General features: G+C 36.6%; 1 protein-coding gene across 8 annotated transcripts in view; it reads left to right on the top strand.

Annotated features, from left to right (window-relative positions):
* TXNDC16 (thioredoxin domain containing 16) overlaps window positions 1-17,313 on the top strand; it is an 87,886-nt gene extending 70,573 nt beyond the window's left edge. For all 8 annotated transcript variants that reach the window (XM_061158072.1, XM_061158073.1, XM_061158070.1 and 5 more), the window contains 4 exons: window positions 839-977; window positions 8,172-8,332; window positions 9,399-9,589; window positions 15,550-17,313. In XM_061158072.1, the coding sequence (XP_061014055.1) occupies window positions 839-977; window positions 8,172-8,332; window positions 9,399-9,589; window positions 15,550-15,818 (760 nt within the window). In that variant the 3' untranslated portion in view covers window positions 15,819-17,313. The remainder of the gene's footprint in view (window positions 1-838; window positions 978-8,171; window positions 8,333-9,398; window positions 9,590-15,549) is intronic.
* Window positions 17,314-17,798: the final 485 nt, after the last annotated feature.

Below are 17,798 nucleotides of genomic sequence, written 5' to 3'. Positions count from 1 at the left end.
TATTCAACTGACACATGGATAGTCACCCACTGTCTTCTAGACCGGTAGTTTTCAGAGTATGTTTTGTTTATAACTGACTCATCCGTTAAGAGTACCTTCCAGGTAATCTGAAGGCTGGGCAGTAGAAAGCCCAGTCTTCAGATTGATACTTTGTTTTAGCATGAATTAAATTTTTATGTGATATAAATGTTACCATATCACTGGTAATTTCACTTGGGCATTGTTTCCTATTTAGTGATTTTCTTTTAGGTTTAGTTAGCAAAAGTAGTGGTAGGAGAGAGCAGATTTCAGGTTCTCTTTCAGTGGAGAGAGCTCAGACTCTGTATCTGGAATACTTCAGTGTGAATTCTGTCTCTGCTATTTATCACTCTTTCATCATCTGTAAAATGAGGATTATAGGGCCATTCTGAGGGTTAAATAAAAATGTAACTAGAAGCACCTGGTATAGTGCCTGGCAAATTTAGGCCTATTCTCATAAATGCCTATCTACTTGCTCAGCAGTTTGGTGAGCAGTCCAAAAAGTTAAGAACCATTCAGTGTGTTCCTAGTCCTGTTTAGACATTTTCTTGGTGAGTAAGTTGTCTAGAAAAAAATAAAATCTGATTAGATTAGTATCTGTTGTTTTCTTCTAATCTAGGTTTTCAAGGCTCTTGAACTTGCTCAGATAGCCTCACATAAAAGCTAAGTTTGCCTGGAAATGGAGATTTTCTCTTTTTCTTTTTTTCTTAGTAGGGCTTCCCATTTGCTGCCTCCACTATGACTTCTTGGCCTAACTGTTCGTGTTTTTGATGACTTGCTGTATTTTAGTTGGAAATTTTACTACTCCGTTTCTCCACAGATCAAGTAAATATACCGTAACTCTTCCAGCCCTGCTGCTTGCCAGACACAAAGAAGGCAAAATAGAGAGCATTCCATTAGTTAACGTCCGTGTGCAAGACATAGTTCAAATAATAACAAATGCATCACTGGAAACATTTGTGAGTATATTTTATAATAAGGATGTTGTTTGAAATAAAATCTAGAGCAGTTAAAGATAGTGTAAAAAACAGTGTGTGTTTTAACACATGGTTTTCCATCTTTCGTTGGCACAGGGCATGATGTTTGGTGAGCTCTAGATTCATTGGGTTGCTCTGTTTTATTATTCACCCATCATGCATATAGCTCCTTTAATCCACTGCCAAAAGTTTACATGTCTTTGGATTATTTTCTTGCTGAGATGCTTGTGGCTTATGGCCAGTTGAAGTACTCCATCTGGGCTGAAACTTGGCATGAAGCAAGTTTGGATTCCAGAGAGCTGCATGCTAGGCTTCCAATCCTTGCTTGCCTCCTCACTGGCTGTATGTAAGCGTCTCTCCACATGTGTAAAATGGTTATTGTAAGGACTAAATGAGAATGGGTGTTCAGTGTTCTGTGTACAGTGTTTAGCCCCTGGTAAACACTTAGCAAATGTTAGCTAGTATTGCTTACATTGTTGTAGAGAAAAGTATGTTTTGTTAAAGTCCTTTTCTGATGCCTACTTTGTATAATAGTGGATTTGAAGGCACAACAGATGTAACCTGCATTTCTTGATTTTGGTTGTTTTTCATTAATATTAAACACAGCTAGAATATTATAAATTAATGCTTTTCTACATTTCTAAAGTGACATGGGAGCAGTATTATCAACTATAAATACTGAATGAATATCCTCTTGTTGTTGTCTTTTGTCATGATGATCTAAACAATATTACATTTTAGGCTAAAGAAATGAATGTGTTCTTTAAGTCCTTTTGTGGCCTCAGTCCTACTAACTCCCCTTCCCTAATTAAAGTTACAGTTTATAATTAATCAAATCATTAAAATTTTTAGGATGTGGTTTTCTAAATTATTTATTAAAGTAACATTTTTGTCTTTAATGACTTTATTAAATGACTGTCTCTTTAGCGCATCCATAGTGTAATATTTTGGAATTTTTATAAGACGTTAGCTTTTTTCCCCAGATAATACAGAAAACTGTAAAGAGGAAAAATAGAATAAATCACAGCTTCTTTAACCAAGCGTAAATTTAGGGATATTATTTTCCCAAACTTAAAAAACTTTCCATGTGTGCTGTTGTTAAATTTCCTAGTGCTGCTTTGTGTTGGAGCTTTTAAGTCGAGAGCATCAGTGACTGTATACAGTAGCTATCTTCTGGCCTGCCCTTAGGTACTAGAAAGACTTCCTCTGGATAGGAAAGAGCAGTGGATGGCCAGATGGTAAACATTTTTTTATAAATCAAACTTTTATTATAATGAACCTGATGACAAATTAGTCCAGGTAAATAATGCCCAGATCATAGTTAGTTAAATGTTAGTTGCTCGGTCATGTCCAACTCTTTGACCTCATGGATTGTATGTAGCCCACCAGACTCCTCTGTCCATGGCATTTTGCAGGCAAGAATACTGGATTGGGTTGCCATGCCCTCCTCCAGGGGTTCTTCCCAACCCAGGGATTGAACCTGCATCTCTTATGTCTCCTGCATTGGCAGGCAGGTTCTTTACCACTAGCGCCACCCGGAGAATGACATGTATACCATCTGTGTAATGGTTCACAATTCTTATGGCCAACACAGACCTTGGGCCTGCTCTTCAGGCTCCTGTATACAGTTGTCTGTTTGACAGTTTGTCTTGAATATCTTTGAAAGTGAAAGTGGTAGTCGCTCAGTTGTGTCTGACTCTTCACAACCCCCCGCCAGGCTCCTCTGTGGAGTTTAATAGTGGAACTCTCCAGGCAAGAACACTGGAGTGGGCAGCCATTCCTTTCTCCAGGAGATCTTCTCAACCCAGGGATCGAACTTGGGTTTCCTGCATTGCAGGCAGATTCTTTACCATCAGAGTCATCATGGAAGCCCCAGATCATAGCTAATTATGTGCTAATTAACTATGTAGTTATTGCAGTTAAGCAATTTACGGCTGTCATAGTTAGAACTATTTGTTGGGTAATATGTTTAGCACTTTTCTCAAATACATTGAGTTCATTTTTGTGCTTTTATTATAAATAAGAATATGGGAACACACGTAATTATAGTCTCTTATATACTCAAATAGCCAAATATCCAACAGTAACCGTATTTGATGACCTTTTCTTTTTCTCTGGGTGGCCTCTGAGTAGCAATCAAAACCCTTGATTATGCTACTCCTTTTTAAAATTCTCTCTTCTTTTGGCTTTTGCAGTCCCGTCCTCTCCAGGTGCACCTTCAACCCTCTTGCCACTCTAGAATTACATCTTCAACCATTTTTTCTTCTTTTGCTACATTCATTCTTTGGGAGACTTAGTATCTATACCCATGACTTATATGGATGGGTCATTATACCAGCTGATGATTCCTAACTCTTGAGTTTCTAATCTTAATTAAACTCGCATAACTCTTAGTCTTTCTTTCCTGACAGGACACAGCAGTGCCTGTCACTGGCCTATCTTTCCACAAATTCATACTCTAGTTAGTCATCTAAAACAGGCCTGACCATGTGACTTATTTGATACAAAATCTCAGTATTTCTGGGAGCTAGAAAACCTCTCTAGTCATTTTCCCACGTGGTCTTACAGCCGTATTTGCTTCTGGCCTGCCTGAGTCTGACACACGTCACTGTCACTGTTCCCCAGACCCTCTGTATGCCTAATACCTGTCTGTCTGCTCCCTGTATCTGGAATCCCTGCTCTAGCACACACTTCAGTCTGTCAAGGTCTTTTTCCTTATCCAAGGCCCAGGTCAAATATCACTTCCTAAAATCACCCATAAGCTCCCCTACCTTGTTTTTCAGTTTTAATTTAGAGCCACTAGGCTTCCTTATTCTTGCTCAGTCACTTCAGTCGTGTTGGACTCTTTACAACCCTATGGACTGTAGCCCACCAGGCTCCTCTGTCCTTGGGATTTTCTAGGCAAGAATACTGGAGTGGGTTGCCATGCCCTCCTTTTGGGGATCTTCCCAACCCAGGGATCGAACTGTGTCTCCTGCATTTCAGGCTGATTCTTTACTGCTGAGCCATTAGGGTCTTCTTATTGTTATACATTAAAATTTTTTCTTGGATCACAGCAGTTCGCACACTTGTCTCCTCCTGTAAACTATGAACTCTTTGAGGGCAGAGTAAGCATCTTACTTCTTTTTGATTCAGTACCCAGCATAAGGGGCTTCCATTAGTAAAGAATCTGCCTGCTGATGCAGGAGACATGGGTTTGATCCTTGTGTCAGGAAGATCCCCCCTGGCAGTCTGCTCCAGTATTCTTGCCTGGAAAATCCCATGGACAGAGGAGCCTGGCAGGCTGTGGTCCATGGGATCGCAAAGAGTCGGACACAACCAAGCAACCGAGCACACACACATGTACCCACCCAGCAGAAGATCTTAAAATTCTCAATAAATTTTTGAATTGAGCTGTGATGGCTCCATCACACCATATCCATCAGATCTGTTCTGCTGGTTTGATAAGATCTGTCGGTTTTAGGAAGGGGACAGAACTCATGTAGAAGAGAAATGACAATAGTTAACACAAGACAACATGGGGGAGTTTGGAGAAAAGGGGATCTAAGACTTAAATCTTGAAAGAGGAAGGTGTGAGAAGAGGACTTTGAGTGGTGAAAGAGAAAGAATTCAAAGAAAAATGAAAACTGGCAGAGGAAAGTGGCTTTGAGAACTAAGGAGGGAGAAGTATGTGCCAGAGTTTGGTGTTTGAGGATGAATTGGAGGTGGTTGGCACCATAAAAAAAAATTGTTCATTTGGATTTCTAGTGAGATCCAGTGAGATGGCATACTGGTAAACAAAATCCCTGGGTGCTAGTTTCGTTTAATTCTTCCTCCTGCTTAGCTGTGTGACTTCAACAAGTCAACTTCTCATCCTTGGTTTCCTCATCTGTCAGCTGGGGATTTGTTTTCTGATGTAGGAAGATTTAATCCATACTGGACAAGTATATCCAGAAGATGAATTAATAGATGTGGTACTAAAAATGGAAAATGGTAGAAGCCTTTAATACTCTAAGTCACTGCTGTTTTTAATCCTAAGTATTTTAACATTGTTTGTTACTCTTTTCAATTCTTGTTAATAACGGCCTACACAAATTGTCTTCTACAAATATATTTTTTTAAAATGTTCTCCTTTAATTAATAAAAAGAGTAAGATTTCTTATTTCTTACTACTTTTTCTTTATTTTAAACCCCTCAAAAATAAGTGCCTTTAAAATTTGTTGTTTTTTTTTTAAATTTTTATTATTATTATTATTATTTTTTCCAGTGGGTTTTGTCATACATTGATATGAATCAGCCATGGATTTACATGTATTCCCAATCCCGATCCCCCCTCCCACCTCCCTCTCCACCCGATTCCTCTGGGTCTTCCCAGTGCACCAGGCCGGAGCACTTGTCTCATGCATCCCACCTGGGCTGGTGATCTGTTTCACCATAGATAGTATACATGCTGTTCTTTTGAAATATCCCACCCTCACATTCTCCCACAAAGTTCAAAAGTCTGTTCTGTATTTCTGTGTCTCTTTTTCTGTTTTGCATATAGGGTTATCGTTATCACCTTTCTAAATTACATATATATGTGTTAGTATGCTGTAATGTTCTTTATCTTTCTGGCTTACTTCACTCTGTATAATGGGCTCCAGCTTCATCCATCTCATTAGGACTGGTTCAAATGAATTCTTTTTAACGGCTGAGTAATATTCCATGGTGTATATGTACCACAGCTTCCTTATCCATTCATCTGCTGATGGGCATCTCGGTTGCTTCCATGTCCTGGCTATTATAAACAGTGCTGCGATGAACATTGGGGTGCACGTGTCTCTTTCAGATCTGGTTTCCTCAGTGTGTATGCCCAGAAGTGGGATTGCTGGGTCATACGGCAGTTCTATTTCTAGTTTTTTAAGAAATCTCCACACTGTTTTCCATAGCGGCTGTACTAGTTTGCATTCCCACCAACAGTGTAAGAGGGTTCCCTTTTCTCCACACCCTCTCCAGCATTTATTGTTTGTAGACTTTTGGATAGCAGCCATCCTGACTGGTGTGTAATGGTACCTCATTGTGGTTTTGATTTGCATTTCTCTAATAATGAGTGATGTTGAGCATCTTTTCATGTGTTTGTTAGCCATCTGTATGTCTTTGGAGAAATGTCTGTTTAGTTCTTTGCCCCATTTTTTGATTGGGTCATTTATTTTTCTGGAATTGAGCTGCAGGAGTTGCTTGTATATTTTTGAGATTAATCCTTTGTCTGTTTCTTCATTTGCTATTATTTTCTCCCAATCTGAGGGCTGTCTTTTCACCTTACTTATAGTTTCCTTTGTAGTGCAAAAGCTTTTAAGTTTCATTAGGTCCCATTTGTTTAGTTTTGCTTTTATTTCCAATATTCTGGGAGGTGGGTCATAGAGGATCTTGCTGTGATTTATGTCGGAGAGTGTTTTGCCTATGTTCTCCTCTAGGAGTTTTATAGTTTCTGGTCTTACATTTAGATCTTTAATCCATTTTGAGTTTATTTTTGTGTATGGTGTTAGAAAGTGTTCTAGTTTCATTCTTTTACAAGTGGTTGACCAGTTTTCCCAGCACCACTTGTTAAAGAGGTTGTCTTTTTTCCATTGTATATCCTTGCCTCCTTTGTCAAAGATAAGGTGTCCATAGGTTCGTGGATTTATCTCTGGGCTTTCTATTCTGTTCCATTGATCTATATTTCTGTCTTTGTGCCAGTACCATACTGTCTTGATGACTGTGGCTTTGTAGTAGAGTCTGAAGTCAGGCAGGTTGATTCCTCCAGAAGGTTCATAGCATTACAGGCTTACCTCAAGAAACAAGAAAAAAACCAAATAAATAACCTAACTCTACACCTAAAGCAATTAGAGAAGGAAGAAATGAAGAACCCCAGAGTTAGCAGAAGGAAAGAAATCTTAAAAATCAGGGCAGAAATAAATGCAAAAGAAACTAAAGAGACCATAGCAAAAATCAACAAAGCTAAAAGCTGGTTTTTTGAAAAAATAAACAAAATTGACAAACCATTAGCAAGACTCATTAAGAAACAAAGAGAGAAAAACCAAATTAACAAAATTAGAAATGAAAATGGAGAGATCACAACAGACAACACTGAAATACAAAGGATCATAAGAGACTACTACCAGCAGCTCTATGCCAATAAAATGGACAACTTGGATGAAATGGACAAATTCTTAGAAAAGTATAACTTTCCAAAACTGAACCAGGAAGAAATAGAAGATCTTAACAGACCCATCACAAGCAAGGAAATCGAAACTGTCATCAAAAATCTTCCAGCAAACAAAAGCCCAGGACTTCACAGCTGAATTCTACCAAAAATTTAGAGAAGAGCTAACACCTATCTTACTCAAACTCTTCCAGAAAATTGCAGAAGAAGGTAAGCTTCCAAACTCATTCTATGAGGCCACCATCACCCTAATTCCAAAACCAGACAAAGATGCCACAAAAAAAGGAAACTACAGGCCAATATCACTGATGAACATAGATGCAAAAATCCTTAACAAAATTCTAGCAAACAGAATCCAACAACATATTAAAAAAATCATACACCATGACCAAGTGGGCTTTATCCCAGGAATGCAAGGATTCTTTAATATCTGCAAATCAATCAGTGTAATACACCACATTAACAAATTGAAAGATAAAAACCGTATGATTATCTCAATAGATGCAGAGAAAGCCTTTAAAATTTGTTTTAGCATATTATTGTATTACTTTAATTATGCTAAAAACTCAATTTTGAAACAGTTAGATTTATTAATTTTTAAGTAATCATAGATGTTAAAAGATTGTATCTTTAAAGCTTAGCTTATATTTTTAAAAAAATTTTATGCTAGAGGAAAATTACTTGTCATGTGTATGTTGGTTAGTTTGATCCAGATTTTAACATAAGAAATTACTTGAAATGCTACATGCTTATAAAACAAGGAGCTCCTTTAATTTATTTTCAAATTCTATTAGTAGTTTTATTTTGAAAATAATTCATTATTAAAATAAGATGAGTTTAAATAAAAAACACTCGAGATTCATACTTGTTAATCAATATAGTAAAATATCCACTTAAATGAAAATTTGTTTGAAATACATTTTATAAACTAACATGCAAGAGTGATTTGAACATTATTTTCTATTTTATGTGTTATAATTTCCTGTTTTTTCTTGATTTGTTTTGTTTTTAAACAGCCAGAGATCACTGTGGAAAATCTTCCCATTTACTTAAGACTTCAGAAACCATTACTTATTTTATTCAGTGATGGTGGCATAGATCTTCAGCATGAAAAAACAATACTGATGCTGGCTAAAAAGAAATACTTGGATTCACTTACCCCTTGTTGGTTAAATCTGTAGGTATATTTTTTATTTTTTAATATGTAAAAAGTAAAGAAAGTAATAAATATCATTAAGTTTTCATTAGGGAATGAAAGTACCTTTGGAGTTAATGTTATGAAACCAATATATAAGTCATCATGATATTTTAGTAACTAAACTGCCTCAGATGGTCTGAGATGATCTTGTTTTAGATTGAATTCTATTTTACAATAAATTCTTTTTTTTGCTGTGTTTTTTTTTTTCAACTTTATTCAAGCATAACTGACAAATAAATTGGTAAGATATTTAAAATGTACATTGAGATAATTTAAACACAATGCATATATGTATGCATTGTGAAAAAACTCTTTCATCTAGTTAATTAACACATCCATCACCTCATATATTTGTTTTATAAATGTAAATTTGGGGATGGGGTGGAGTGAGAACATTTAAGTTCTACTCATGTAGCAAATTTCAATGATACAGCACAGTATTATCAACTATATTCACTGTGTTAGACATTAAATCCTTGGATCTTATTCATCTTGCAACTGAAAAGTCTGTTTCCTTTTACCAATCTCACCTCATTTCCCCTACCCTGCAGTCCCTGGCAACTTTTCTACTCTGTTTTTATGAGTTTGACTTTTTTTTTTTAGGATTCCACATATTAGTGTTACTGCTATGTAGTATTTGTCTTTCTCTGTCTCTTTAAGTATCTTGTTATTTTATAGTTTGTAGCCATTTAATTTTGAGCTGACATGATCAGATACTTGACTAAACTTTGAAAGGCATATATTGATTATGTCAAGACAAAACTGATGAGCCGGTGGACTGTGTCTGTTTTTTATTAAAACTCTCATGCTGCCTTTTTTCTCCTAAGAGATACACCGTACATACCTCATGTGAAAAGAAATGTTTTATGACTCTAATTACCAATAATGTCTTTATAGACCTCTTGATTTTTAGGACTTACTTCCATAAAATAAACTTCCTGGTATGGTGCTGTATTTAAAGGTTACTGTTTTACAAACAGTTGTTCTTGTTATTTTGCTATGGAAAGAAATATTCATTAACGTGTTCAGTTGCTCCCTTTTCTAGGAAGAAGACGCCAGTGGGGAGAGGAGTCTTGCAGGCATATTTTGGTACCCTGCCCCCCCTTCCTCTTCTTGTTGTGGTGAATCTGCATTCAGATGGCCACGTGTTTGCATTTCCTTCAGACCAGGCTATCACTGAACAGAACCTTTTATTGTGGCTGAAGAAATTAGAAGCAGGACTAGAAAGTCATATCAGTAAGTTTCCTGTTTTAATGTGTACAATTCTACATTTTGTTTCATGGATTTTTAAACTTGAATTATAGCTGATGAATGCTAGAATGAGTTGAATTGTAATGTTTGTAAATATTCTAAATATTAATACACTGATAGCATTGTCCGTATAGTCTGTTATTTGGTAGATATTCTTACCCACAGAAAATGAGTGCTGTTATATTAAATTTAATAATAGCTAAACATTTATTGAATGCTCAGTAGGTATCATGCACAAAGTTACATGCTTCACATGTATTATCTCCTTTATTCTCACAGGAGTCATAGGACATACCTGTAGAGGAGCTAAATAACTAGTTCAAAGTCATAGAATTAACCAGTAAATGAGGAAACTTGGATTTCAACATGGCTCTGTTGTACTCCAGAGCCAGAATTTTGAACCACAAGAAAATAGATCTTGGCCCAGAGTTTACAATGCTGGTTTTATGACATGCCATGAAAGTGAAAGTGTAGTCGTTCAGTGGTATCCAGCTCTTTGTGACCTCATGGACTGTAGCCCACCAGGCTCCTCTGTCTATGGACTTCTCTAGGCAAGAATACTGGAGTGGATTGCCATTTCCCTCTCCAGGGGATCTTCCCAACCCAGGGATCAAACCTGGGTCTCTTGCATTGCAGGCAGATTCTTTACCATCTGAGCCACAGGGGAAGTCCAAGACATGACATGCCATAGTCACTGTTTTTCTAAAACCTCTGTGGGTTTGTACTTGTGGCATAGATGTGTTTGTTAGTTTATGTACAATCATGGCAACAAGCCTGTTGCTATAATTTAGTTAACATGTAATAACCTAGATCATTAGTCTGTTGAGGAAATAGTGATGTAATGAAGTTTCCTAAGGCATTTGTAAAGGTTTTGTTATTGGAAACCAAATGAACTATTTTATAATGACATTTTGATGCTGTTCATGACTGAGTTCTGAAATAAGTTTGTGTATGTGTGTATGTGAATACATGTGAATATGTGTACATGCACACACAATTCTGGTATATAAACTCCAATTCAGTGTTATGCTGTCTCTCAGCTTACATGTTGTCAATCTATCACTATGTATGTTTATGTATATTTAATCATATTCTTGAATTTATTTAAGTGTCAATCTTTGCAACATACTTGTTCTTCCCGGGAGGTCTATCCATTTCATTTTTGTTAAATTAGGCAGTTTTAACTAAATTGTTATGTCTAAATAGTCTATTGATGATTTTTATATATTGAAATACAATTCACATATCATGAAGTACACCCTTTTAAAGTGTATAGTTCGATGTGGTTTGGTTTTTTTCTTTTCTTTTTTTTTTTTTTGATGTATTCACAAGATTGTACCATTCACAACCATTACCACTACTAAATTTTAAAATATTTTCATCACCCCCAAAAGAAACCCTGTACCCATTCACAACCACTCTCCATTCTCCCCTCTTTTCATTCACTAACCACTTATTTATCTTCTGTCTTTCTGGATTTGTCTAGTCTAGACATTTCGTATAAATGGAGTCATACACCATGTGGCCTTTTGTGTCTGGCTTCTTTCACTTAGTGTAGGTTTTTAAGAATCATCAGTGTTGTAATGTGAATCAGTGGTTCATTCCTTTTTATGGATGAATCATATTCCATTGGATGGATATATCCCATTTTGTTTTTCTATTCATCAGTTGATGTACATTTACACTGTCTCCATTTCTTGCTAGTATAAATAGTGCCGCTATGAACATTCATGGACATGTTTTTCTACCAACTATACAGATGCCTTATGCCAGTTACCCCACTGTCTTGAATACAACATCTTTGAAATAGGTTTTCAAATTGGGAAATTTGATTCCTCCAACCTTGTTCCTTGTGTGCAAGATTATTTTGGCTCTTCTGGGCCCTCTTGGATGGTATTTTTAAGTCTTAGTTTTCTGAGATAGTGGATTAGTTTTAGCATTTAGAAATGTAAAAAAGTAACTAAATTGACTATTTGGTTTGTCATAATCTGGAAGAAGCCTTTCTGTGGTAGTTAGCGCTCACTGATGGCCTCTTCATTCTAGCCACACAGCAGAGGGGTCCTTTCAGTTGCAGCTCATGAACCCTTCAGATAGGCTGCATTCTCCGTCTGCACTGCTGCTTTATAGAAGCGTCCGAGTGCTGTCATTGTGCAGTTGTCGTGACACAGAGGCCTCTGGACTCTGACTACATCAGATAGGATTATATGTAGGTCAGGCCAGAGTACCTCTCCACTGAAGAGCTTTCTTTTTTTTTTTTATTTTTTTTTCCATTTATTTTTATTAGTTGGAGGCTAATTACTTTACAGTATTGTAGTGGTTTTTGCCATACATTGACATGAATCAGCCATGGATTTACATGTGTTCCCCATCCCGATCCCCCCTCCCATCTCCCTCTCCATTCCATCCCTCTGGGTCTTCCCAGTGCACCAGGCCCGAGCACTTGTCTCATGCATCCAACCTGGGCTGGTGATCTGTTTCACCCTTGATAATATACATGTTTCAATGCTGTTCTCTCAAAACATCCCACCCTCGCCTTCTCCCACAGAGTCCATAAGTCTGTTCTGTACATCTGTGTCTTTTTTTCTGTTTTGCATATAAGGTTATCATTACCATCTTTCTAAATTCCATATATATGCATTAGTATGCTGTATTGGTCTTTATCTTTCTGGCTTACTTCACTTTGTATAATGGGCTCCAGTTTCATCCAGCTCATTAGAACTGATTCAAATGTATTCTTTTTAATGGCCGAGTAATGTTCCATGGTGTATATGTACCACAGCTTCCTTATCCATTCGTCTGCTGATGGGCATCTAGGTTGCTTCCATGTCCTGGCTATTATAAACAGTGCTGCGATGAACATTGGGGTGCACGTGTCTCTTTCAGATCTGCTTTCCTTGGTGTGTATGCCCAGGAGTGGGATTGCTGGGTCATACGGCAGTTCTATTTCCAGTTTTTTAAGGAATCTCCACACTGTTCTCCATAGCGGCTGTACTAGTTTGCATTCCCACCAACAGTGTAAGAGGGTTCCCTTTTCTCCACACCCTCTCCAGCATTTATTGTTTGTAGACTTTTGGATAGCAGCCATCCTGACTGGCATGTAATGGTACCTCATTGTGGTTTTGACTTGCATTTCTCTGATAGTGAGTGATGTTGAGCATCTTTTCATGTGTTTGTTAGCCATCTGTATGTCCTCTTTGGAGAAATGTCTGTTTAGTTCTTTGGCCCAATTTTTGCTTGGGTCATTTATTTTTCTGGAATTGAGCTGCAGGAGTTGCTTGTAATATTTTTGAGATTAATCCTTTGTCCGTTGCTTCATTTGCTATTATTTTCTCCCATTCTGAGGGCTGTCTTTTCACCTTGCTTATAGTTTCCTTTGTTGTGCAGAAGCTTTTAAGTTTCATTAGGTCCCATTTGTTTATTTTTGCTTTTATTTCCAATATTCTGGGAGGTGGGTCATAGAGGATCCTGCTGTGATTTATGTCAGAGAGTGTTTAGCCTATGTTCTCCTCTAGGAGTTTTATAGTCTCTGGTCTTACATTTAGATCTTTTATCCATTTTGAGTTTATTTTTGTGTATGGTGTTAGAAACACCTTATCTTCGACAAAGGAGGCAAGGATATACAATGGAAAAAAGACAACCTCTTAACAAGTGGTGCTGGGAAAACTGGTCAACCACTTGTAAAAGAATGAAACTGAATAGCTTTTAAAAAGGTCATGTGATGTTCAGAGACAAAGAAACCCGAACTTCTGACCCAGCTTCCTTGACTACTAACTGTGTGTTTTTTTTCCTTTGTTTCCTCCTGATAGTCCCTACTCTGTGTTACAGTTATTTTAAAAATTAAAATGAAGTATGCAGAGGCATACGTTTTAAAGTGTAAAGCCTACAGTATTTATCATGCTTCGTGTAAAGATCCTTTCCTACAAGGGGCCTCCTTAGGGGCTTTGATTTCTCAACTAAACCATTAGCAAGGATCAGAATTATTCTTCTGAGTTTCCTGAGAGACTCATATTTCTTCCATTGCAATGATGGTAATGCCTCTGGTTTCCATTATTTCTTTGTATCTCTGCTCCCAATCTTAAGTTATTCCTGCAGCCTCTGCAGCAGGGAAGAAGCCAAGGTCCAGGCAGGACGTTTCTGTGTGGAGTCCTGTCCTCTGTGCTGCCAGGACCTGCTGGGAGGCAGGTCTGAGACATGAATGTTGCAGCTACCCTTAGGCGAACCCGCGTCTCTGACACGGTGCCACGGGCCTCTGCCTCACCTTGCTTGCTGCACATCTTAATTTCTGTGAAATTGTGACCACTGGCTGTTCTTATCTGATATTTACACTTAATTTTGGTCAAGTTCTCTGACCTTTCGAGGACTTGGTTTTCTCATATATAAAGTTGGGATAATAATTGTATTTACCTCATGAGGTTGTAAGGATTAAATACATAATTCCTGATACATAGTAAAGCCTCAGTCTATGTTAGTTATTATTATCATTACTATTTGATAATAGTGTCTTTTTTGCCCATATGTGAGGAGAGTACAGTTTTATTTGCAATTGAAAAAATTAAGATCTTTGTAGAGTTCCTCAGGAAATAATGAGCAGAATTAGAATGTCCAGTTTCAGGCATTTTGTCATTGTCTCAGACCACTAGGCTGCAGTGCTTACCATAAAAATAAATATTGCTAAATCTTTGCTGTGCTTTAAATTGGACTTCTCTTAAAGATACTTCATCTGCATATTATACAGTACAGTTATTTTACTTCTTACCTATTCATTATATTCAAGAAACTATTTTATTCGTTTGTCACTATTGACACTGACAGCAGACTATATTTGAGTCTGTTATCTGGGCAACACTGCAATTTGAAACATCAATTACAGGGTAACTTAAATGTAATACCTTGCTGATGTACCACGGATTTCATATACTTGAGCCTGAGTGAAGAAATCATATCAATGAGTAGAGTATAGATATACATATATATATATGTACTGATGCAGATTTTTGTTTGTGTTTTAATTAGAGTTTTTTTGAATGTCCTAAGCTTTTATTTGATTTATGAGAGATGCTTGAGTTTTTACTTTATGAGCATTACTTTCTTTTCATATAACAGTATATAGATTCTTTCATTGGAATTTAATTTTTAAATGTTTAGTTTGCACATTTCCTTATGTAATTTCTCACATAGTACTTTGAATAGGCATCTAAACTCTGAAATTGCGTGAACTCTGTTTACCGAATGGAGTAAAGCTAGTCTATTTATCCGATATATATGTCATCAGCTTAAGTCCTTTTTCTTCTTTTAATGACCGATATTTTAAAATAAAGTTAAAATTCACTGCCATGAAGCCCTCCTAGGTGCTTCTAATCACTGCCTGTTTATAGTACAGTTGATTCCATAGCAATCTTCCAAAACAGAAAATGCTTTAAAATATAAGAAATATTTTTCTAAATTTTATATATATATATGGTCCAACACTTTTCTAAATTTAAGTGTATATAAAATTTATATATATATGGTCCAAAATTTTTATTTGGAATGATCTATAGTTACAGTACTTTGGGCATAAAGGCAGGGGTAGGGAGGGAAGCAAGAGACTTCATTTTAACTTGTCCCTGGCTGTTGTAATCTCGTTACACATATTGCTATTTTTTTTAACCCTCAGCAAGGGTTAGCAGGCAGTGAGATTATGGACCTTTATGTTTTTTGCCTATTAATACCTATCTTTATTTAAAATAGCACAGCCTATAAATGAAAATGTCTAGTAATGACAAATGCATTAAGTTTCTTAGACAATGATGATAATAAAATGTAGCTTTCCCGTAGATAAAGAAAACTGATAAGGCCTTCACTCCTATAAATATATTTTTCAAAATAAAACATTTTCTAGTATATTCATGTGATGGGATTTTATATCTGTTCCTCTTTAACCCTTGATTCTACCTTCCTTGCAGAAGTTTTACCTGCTCAGGAATGGAAACCTCCTCTGCCTGCTTATGATTTTCTAAGTATGATGGATGCGGCAGCATCTGAGCATCTTACTAGGAAAGATCCCGAGTGTATAAAAGAAACTGACGTGCAGGAAAGTGATAAAGAACAGCCTGACGATAAATCCGCAGTCACAGAGGAATCGACTGAAACATTGAAAATGAAGCATTCAAGCAGAAGTAGTTGGTTTGAAGAAGCCAAAAAACTGCTCAGGCATGATAATAAAGAATTATGATACTGAAAAGAGAGCTAATTTTATAGGGCTGTGAAAAGCTTCCCCAAGTCTTTTTGGCTTATTTGATAGACTTGAGAATTTATTTCACTATAAAGTAATACTGAGTCGTTTCAAGTTTCTAGATCAGGGCTATTCAATGGAAATATAATGTGCAATATAGTAATTTAGAATTTTCTGTAGCCACATTAAAATAAAACTGAGCAGGTGAAATTAATTTTATTTCACCCAATTTAAGTATACCACCCAAAAATTGTTCAGTTAACATAAAAATTGTGAGTTATTTTACATTCTTTTTTTGTATCAAGTCTTCAAAATCCAGTGCATATTTTACGCTTACTACACATCTCACTTCAGAGTAGCTATGTTTCAAGTGCTCAGTAGCCACATATGGCTGGTGACACAGGTGAAGCCATACGTATTCATGTATCCCTTCTCCCCCAAACTCCCCTCCCATCCAGTCTGCCATGCAACATTGAGCAGAGTTCCCTGTGCTATAGTTGGTCTTTCTTGGTTATTTATTTTAAATATAGCAGTGTGTACATGTCCATCCCAAACTCCCTAACAACCATAAGTTCATTCTCTAAGTCTGTTAGTCTCTTTCTATAAAACCAGTGTTTCTTAATCAGGGGAGAGTTTTGCCCCCAAGGGGACATTTGGTAATGTCAAGAGGCATTACTAGGGGCATTACTGGCATATAGTGGGGTTAAGTAGAAGCCAGGGATGCTAATAAGCATCTTACAATGCATTGGACAACTCCTCCTGCCCCAAGCAAAGAATTATGCTGCTCAAATGTCAATAATCCCAAGTTCGGGTTAAACTAATCTGTGGAAAAATGTTAAATTCCCTTATATTTTTAAAAGTAATGAAATAACCCTAAAAAGAATGCAGAGTAAGATATATTTAATATATATTATGTTGTATATGTTATATAATGATTATCTTATATATAATAATATATATTACATATAATATATATATATAATTCTTATATATATACAGTTGCTCCTTAGACCAACCTAGATTTGAACTGCACCGTTCTACTTACATGTAGATTTCTTTCACTGAATACTTTCTACAGTACTATAGTGTCCGTGGTTGATTGACTCTGCAGATGTGGAACCATGGATATGGAGGGCTAACTGTAAAAAGCTGTTTGTTTGGGGGTTGGCTCCCCTAAACCCCACATTATTCAAGGGTCAACTGTATATTTCATTGTATCATAGATCATTTGTTCCACCCAGCACCCTTCCTAGATGTTTTTCTTATGGCATGTAATCTGTATTCAATTCATTCTCAGTTTTTTATTTGTTACATGGGAGATATGAAAGTTAACTCCAAATATAGCTTGTATTAGTAAAACGTCACCAGCCTAACCATTAACTGCAAGCATGTAAAAACTTGAAATCAATTAGTCATTGTACCATAGCCAGAAATTTCGACAGTTATTAATATGTGTTTTTAATAATTTTAAATAAAGTATCTGGATTTCAGGCTACCTTTAAAAGCTTCCTGTGGCCTCTATCATGCTGTCTATTGGACCACTTTCCCTGTATCAGTTGGATTTCTTTGGTTGCAAGCAACAGAAATTTAGCTTTGATTAACCTAAGCAAAGTAAGAATATTGGTAATTCATAGAGTTAAGCTATGCTTTGAAAAAATACAAACAAAAGCTGTTTGGGGATCTGTATAGCAGGAACTAACCAGCTCAGTAATTTTTCTTTCTGTCCAGCTGTTTTTCTGTCTTTCATGTTTCAGGGACTCCTGGGAATGTTGGCTAGGGGAAGACTAACTGGCAGCCCTAACCAGATTTCTACAATACAGAAGAGGTGAGCCTTACAGAAGAAATCTAGATTCTGTTTGCTAAGAAAAGGGAGCATGAGTGTGGAGAGGGAAAAAAAACAGCAAAGAGGAAATCTATGAATCCTCAAGACACCACTTGCTGTGCTTCTACCTAGCCTTTTATCCTTTTCAGATGTTTCTG

Source organism: Dama dama, chromosome 12 (assembly GCF_033118175.1).
Source record: "Dama dama isolate Ldn47 chromosome 12, ASM3311817v1, whole genome shotgun sequence".
In the NCBI taxonomy this organism is placed as follows: domain Eukaryota; kingdom Metazoa; phylum Chordata; class Mammalia; order Artiodactyla; family Cervidae; genus Dama; species Dama dama.
Note: the sequence above shows the minus strand (reverse complement) of the source record. Positions and strands in the feature narration are given on the sequence as shown.